At 54.0% G+C, this 6,901-nt stretch overlaps 1 protein-coding gene across 3 annotated transcripts; it reads right to left on the bottom strand.

Moving 5' to 3' along the window:
- Window positions 1-478: 478 nt before the first annotated feature.
- On the bottom strand, window positions 479-6,586 carry LOC101759024 (receptor protein-tyrosine kinase CEPR2). 3 transcript variants are annotated; one of them, XM_012848646.3, is made up of 4 exons: window positions 6,151-6,586; window positions 5,513-5,604; window positions 1,189-3,845; window positions 479-1,096 (listed from the first exon to the last, which is right to left on the bottom strand). In XM_012848646.3, coding segments are annotated over exons 2-4 (3,045 nt in total). In that variant the 5' UTR covers window positions 5,515-5,604; window positions 6,151-6,586; the 3' UTR covers window positions 479-710. The 3 variants fall into 3 exon arrangements, with proteins under 3 accessions (XP_012704100.1, XP_012704101.1, XP_012704099.1); XM_012848647.3 differs by lacking the exon at window positions 5,513-5,604 and having other exon boundaries at window positions 6,151-6,583; XM_012848645.2 differs by lacking the exons at window positions 5,513-5,604; window positions 6,151-6,586 and adding an exon at window positions 3,946-5,096.
- Between the last annotated feature and the right edge of the window lie 315 nt (window positions 6,587-6,901).

Below are 6,901 nucleotides of genomic sequence, written 5' to 3'. Positions count from 1 at the left end.
TTAGCAGTCCAAGCTACAGGCGGAAGCGATGATACAAAGGTCATCCATTTTCCCGTATGAATGGAATCAGCGCCACTAACTTGGCTCGAATCTTTGAAGCCTAACTCAATCGACTCATGGTCTAATCTAAAAAAGCTTTTACAAGCAACTACGTGGGAGCTATGCAGCGCCCGGGCAACAGAATTAACTTGGCTCAGGTTAAGCAGCAAAAGGATGAACCCCTATGCTAATTATGCTAATTATGGATGACTCAAATTATCTATGAACAACTCTATATATTGTAATATTATTGTTGGAATTAAGCTAATCTGCAATGGTGTTTTGAGCCTTCTAGTCAACATTTTTTATTTATGATTGTGTGATATATAGTGTCCTCTAATAGCACTGAATTTTTTGGTTCACTATAATCGTGTCTACTTTTATTATTACCATTCAAATGTTATAATATGTCTTTTTATGCTATTGATATTATGGACCGTTTGATTATAATATGATGGTTTAGAAAATCGTGTGACAGATCACCTCCCAGCACATGATTTTTTCCTCCAAACCGAGTGTTTTAGCCAACAAAAATACTTGAGTGCTGGTACCCCACAAAATGCTCGAGTTACAGGTAGACAGACCCATTACAAATCACAGATCCGAGTCCAATGAAGAAGCAGAGGCAACTCTCTGTTGGGTGGCAAGAGTCAGAGCCTGCTCCAAAAATTTCAGCGGCAGCTCTTGTTGCTGCAGATCCTTGCCGGCGGCTGGCCGCGCGGGCTGCATGGCCCCGTGCCGGCGGCGTCGGTGAGCATCTTAACCACGTCCCTCATGGTCGGCCTCCCCGCCGGCAGCTTCGCGGTGCAGAGCACGGCGATCCTGAGCACCCTGAGCATGTCCTCCCGCTCGCTCGCCGTCGCCGCGGCCGCCACGCGCGGGTCCAGCACACCGTCGAGGCTCTCCGTGGCGAGCTTGCCGGAGAGCCAGGAGACGATGTCCCTGCCCTCGCCGAACCCCGGGTCGATCGGGCTCCGGCCGGTGACCAGCTCCAGCAGCACCACGCCGTAGCTGTACACGTCCGTCTTCTCCGTCACTTTTAGCGAGTAGGCCAGCTCTGCGAACACGTCAGAAATCTCCAGATGATCAGCAAGAGACAAGAGAGATGCAAGCGTGACACGTCTCAAAGTCAGAGGTAGCAGGACTCACCAGGGGCGAGGTAGCCGTGGGTTCCGGCGAAGCAGGTGGACACGGCGGAGTCGGAGGAGTCGTCGGCGGGGGCCTTGGCGACGGCGATGCCGAAGTCGGCGATCTTGGCCTCGTAGTCGTCGTCGAGGAGGATGTTGGTGGACTTGATGTCGCGGTGGATGACGGCCGGCGTGCAGTCGTGGTGGAGGTACATTAGCCCCTTGGCGGCGCCGAGCGCCACTCTGCGCCGCCGCGGCCAGTCCAGCTCTGGCCGCCCGCCGCCGCCGCCGCCCTTGGCGGCGGCGGCCGCCTCTCGCCGAAGCGCCTGGTGCAGGTTGCCCCGCGGCATGTACTCGTAGACGATGAAGTGGAGGTCGCCGCGGGACAGGCATGCGTGCAGCTTCAGGATGTTCCGGTGCCGGACCTTGCCGAGGATGGCCATCTCCACCGCCATCACCCGCGCCGCGTTGCCCTTCCACAGCCGCTTCACGGCGACCACCCCGCCGCCGCGGCCCTTGACCTCCAGCCGGTACACGCGCCCCGTGCCGCCGGACCCGATCAGGCTCTCCTCCCCGACGCCGCAGATCTCGTCGGCGTCCAGCTCCAGCGGGTGGAACGACTCCAGCTTCCACTGCCCGCCGCCGCCGCACTCTACGTCGCCGCGCTTCCTGAGCTCCTCGAGCTTGAAGCTCCGATAGCTCACGAACAGGATACCGGCCACGAGCAGCAGCGCCGCCGAAACGAGCACCGGCACCAGCACCGCCGACTTATTCGCGAGGCCGTCCCTGCGGTCGCCGTCCACGTTGCAGGCGCCGAGCTCCGACCTGCCGCCGGCGACGCAGAGGCCGGGGTTCCCGGAGAACGCCTGGTCACCGGCGATCACCCGAAGCCCCGGCGGCACGTCTCCGGTCAGCCGGTTCGACGAGAAGTCGACGGAGCTCAGCTTCAGCGCCTGGAGGCTCGTCGGGATCGGCCCGGCGAGCTCGTTGTGCGATAGGTTCAGCGAGTTGAGCGACGTCAGCAGCGACAGCGAGGCGGGGACCGGCCCCGTCAGCTTGTTCCGGGACACGTCGATCTCGACGAGCCTGGCGCAGCCACCGATGTCCGCCGGCAACGCGCCGGAGAGCGAGTTCTCCTCGAGGTGCAGCGCTGTCAGCTGCGAGAGCCTCCCGATCTCCGCCGGTATCCCGCCGGAGAACGAGTTGTTGGACAGGTAGAGCTTCTGGACCTGCCCGAGCCGGCCGATCTCCGGCGGGATCGGGCCGGCGAGGCGGTTGTTCTGCAGCCACAGCTGGTTCAGGCTCTGCGCCTGGGCGATCAGCGGCGACATGGCTCCGGTAAACCCGTTGTCAGAGACGTCGATGATCGTCGCCGCCGGGAGCCCCCACAGCCCCTCCTGCAGATCGCCGGTGAACTGGTTCTTGTTGATCCGGAACCGTTGCAGGCTCGTGCACGACGAGTACTCCTCCGGGAACTCGCCGGAGAAGCCGTTCTGAAGGGCGAGGAGGTACTGGAGGTTCCGGCCATGGCAGAGGAACCTCGGGAACGGCCCGGTGAAGCCGTTCTCGGAGATGTCCACGCTGTTGAGCGGCGAGAACCGGCCGAAGTTGGCCGGGAACTCGCCGGAAAACCGGTTCTCATAGATGGAGAAGCTTGTCAGCGACCGGAGCTCGCCCCACTCCTCCGGGATCGGCCCAGACAGGTTGTTGTGGTAGAGCTGGATCACCGTGAAGCCCTTCAGCGCCGCGAACGCCGGCGGGATCCCGCCGCTGATCTGGTTCCGGGACACGTCGATCTCCCGGAGTTTCGCCAGCTTCCCGAGCTCCGGCGGGAGCTCGCCGGTGAGATTGTTCTTGTACAACTCGATCTTCCACAGGTTCCGGAGGTTCCCAATCGCCGCCGGGATCGCGCCGGCGAGGTTGTTCATGGACATGTCCAGCGTCTCCAGCGCGGCGAGCCCGAAGATGGACTCTGGCATCGCCCCCGTCAGGCCGCTCTCGGCGAGGTACAGGTAGGTCAGGTTCTTGAGGTTGCCGATGCTCGCCGGCGTCTCCCCCTGGTCGTAGCCGTTCAAGCCGACGCTGAGCGTGGTGAGGGCGGTGAGGTTGCCGACCCACGCAGGGAACCGGCCCGTGAAGCCGTTGTTCTCGACGTCGAGGACCTCGAGCGCCGCCAGCGACGACAGGTCCGGGAGCTCGCCTGAGAGGGCGTTGTACGACAGGTTCAGGAACCGGAGCCGCGTGCACCGGCCCAGCTCAGCCGGCACGGGGCCCGACAGCGAGTTGGAGTCGAGCTCCAGCCGCGTCAGGCCGTGCAGGGCGGCGATCGACGGCGAGATGCCGCCGGAGAGGTTCATGTTGGAGAGGGAGATCTCGGTGACCGTGCCGGAGCCGTCGTCGCCGCACCGGACGCCGAAGAAGCGGCATGGCGAGGTGATGGTGGCGTTCGTCCATGACGCGAGGTGGTTCAGGGGGTCGTTGAGGCCGGCCTTGAATTGGAGGAGGGCTTGTGTTTCCACGCCGATTTGGCAGGTAGAGCCCAGGAAGAGGGAGAGGAGTGTGATGAGGCAGATAAGAATTTGTGCTCTCATTGCGAGGTGATGTGGTGTTGGCAGATCTCTGAAGATGTTGATTACATGGGTTCTTGGTGCTGGCCTGAATGTCTGTGGTTCAGGAGACCTGCAAAGGAAAAACAACAGATATGAAACCACAACTTGATATTTGAATGTATAAACAAACATTAAAACATTTCTCCAAGAAAGACAAACTGAAATCTCAACTAAAGTTGAAGTGAGCTTTTCTTAGCATCTGCAAACTTGAGGTACATCATCAGTGTTTGCATTGATGTGCAATTGTCCTTTTCTTTTCTTTTCTTTTTCAGGGCTCACTTTGCCTGCTCTGTTTGAAGTATGAACTCCTCCCTTCAGTAGTTCAAGTACTGGGCTTCAGGCCCACACAAACGGAACACTCAAAATTTAGAACGTTTATTCAGTTCTTTCTTGATTAAAAATTTATAGCCTTACAAGATCATAGGAAAAGGCTAATGTCATTTTCAAACGCTGTGTTTAATTGGTATGTGATCTGGACACACCCAAAGTTGCTTTCCTCTGTTAACATGACCTGCCAGCTACTCCCTTCCACTGATCCACTCCCTCTACTCTGTTCTGCTGCCCTCAGCTTCACCAACACCAGAAAAGTGCACTAGATTGCCCCATGGCACTGCCACACCACCCATTTTCACCTCCACCGAGTTAACCGTGAAATCGGGGCCGAAAAGCCGGAGCACTCACCAGATGTATAATGGGATCAGATGATGAAATGCATCAATGGGATAAAAAGAAGGTGGTCAAGAGCTCAAAGCTGTTTCAGTGGGAATATACTATTCCACTTACTATTTTAGTGAGCCATCACCCATCAGTGTCTAACATGACAAATGGCCCCAAACCATAGTGCTTGGCTGGATAACAGGTTCAACCTAGAAACGACACGTTACAAGAAGGGACCTGTAAAGAGAAACCTGTTGGTGGCAGGATTTGATCCAATTTTGGCATCAGTTCTTGGAGGCACAGCAAAGAAAAGAAGAATTTGACCTAACCTGTTTTGGCTCATCACCAAATTGTAAAAGGAGAATTGCATGTGCTTTATTTGGTCACGTTGTAAATAAATGTTTTTCGGTTCTAACTCCACTGACTAAATCTTCGGAGTATCATGTACCGTGCATGATCACCGCGTGAAACGTGACAACTAATCTACCACTTTGGTTTAAAAATATGTTGCATGTTGGAATACTTTTTTTTTATGGAGTATGATATCTGATATCTAGCAGTTGATTCTTACTTATCATGTCAAGTAAATACAATATTGTAGACATGCGTAGAAGGCTAAACCAAGAAAGAATAATAATCTTCCTTTTCCATTAAGAAAAAAAAATATTTAATCACTTTTCATGACTATTTTATACACATACTAACTCAAAGTATGCTCAGCAAGTGCAGGTTTGGGGAGAGTTTGCGCCCCCCCCCCCCCCCCCCCCACCCAACACACACGCATCATCTGTACTGTTTCCTTGAATTTTTATTTAAAAACTAATGCATATAACTGCTTTTGAACTGATATAATTCGTGATCAATATGTCCGGAACCATATTCATAATCCATCCCAACAGTTGCATATATACCCTGACTGGGAGCAACATGTTGGACTTATAGAACCACAAATCCCACAAAATCAGGTGGAGTGGTCAAATCAGTTTGGATCATGCAACAAGACAGCACCATACTGTTGAGGCATTTCTGTTGGTGACACGACTCAAAAAAGAAAGAAAACAAAAGGGGCACAAATATTACATTCAGATGCAGAAATGTTCGTCGTGATCTTCATTCAACGATCCCCCCTATAGCGCGGTTCAATCAGATCACTTCACTCAAGTCCAAGTTGTCTAAGGAAAAGAAAAGGAAGAGATTAAAGTTACCGGATACACTGAAAGAAAGGTATTCCACATGCTGACAGAGGAAATCTACTAGTGGCCTAGGGGCACCGGGACGTAGTGGCAGAACACGCCAGCTAGATACTGCTCGTCTCCTACCTACAAGCTACTCCAGTGTGTATCAAAAAAATGATTGGAATTATGGAAGTTTCCACATGACAGACCCAACCAACTCTCTGCAGAAAACTAGTAAGAGGTGAAATAGAGTTGAGATGGAAACCCTGCAGGACTCAAAGGATACTTACTACACTGCAGGCAGCAGACGACACCTACAGAGCTGAGACGAATCTCTTGCGCTAGCTAGGTATCTCCTGAAAGAACTAGTACTACGCAGGAAGCAACTAGTAAGGCAATCTATGGAACCAAAACTCCTAGTAACCATGAGCAAAGCCTATGGCCAATAGCACGCATGCATGCAAGGGCACCGATCACAATTTCAGAGAGCAGAGAGGGCAACAACAACAAGCATCATTAGCTCGATTGCATAGAGAGAGATACCTGCTGTTCTCGATGAGGTCGCCCCTGCCTCTGCCTTTCCTCTCCGCCTCTGCTTTTTCTCCTCAGCTCACCAAGTGATGAACATGTAAATGGAACGGGGGAGTGAGAGAGGAGAGAGCTTTGGGCACGAAGGATGGAAATGATGTTGAGCTTAAGCTCGCTTTGGAATAGAAGGGGAGGCACTCTGAGAGCAAGGAAGTAAACTGGATTAGCTAGCTGACCGTCGTCGTCTAAGCTCGCAACTGGGAGTTTACGGCTTTTGACTGAGGCTTCTGATTCAGAGATGATATAGTCACGAGGCGGCGGCCTGCACACGCAGCGGGGGAGATACGGCCATGGACATGGAGAGAGCCAAAGCCAAACAAAGATAGGCAAGAGGCTGTATCAAATTGGTGGCCGTGGCCAGTGACGCCACAAAAGCCGAGGCTGTTGCTTGCGGGGCTGCCGTTTCAGCCGTGGCACCCGCCCCCCCACTGCCTTGGCCCTTGGCTGCCTGCGCTGGTGTGGCTTGGGACAAGAGGACCGAGGACCCAGACTCCCAGAGGATCCTCTGCGCCGACTGAGCTCTTTAGGATCTTTGCTGTGAACTGTGCGTTTTTTTTTTTTGACCTTTTTACCTAGGCTGGGTACTGTGCCAGCATGATGACGGTGGACTTTTGTTACATTAGTCACGTGACGACGAGAATTATACAGTATCATGAGCATTAGGTCGATCGGCTGCTACCTTTACCGGCACGTAAGCGTGTCAACG

This window comes from Setaria italica, chromosome VIII (genome assembly GCF_000263155.2).
Source record: "Setaria italica strain Yugu1 chromosome VIII, Setaria_italica_v2.0, whole genome shotgun sequence".
Lineage (NCBI taxonomy): Eukaryota > Viridiplantae > Streptophyta > Magnoliopsida > Poales > Poaceae > Setaria > Setaria italica.
This window is presented reverse-complemented; position numbering and strand designations above follow the sequence as displayed.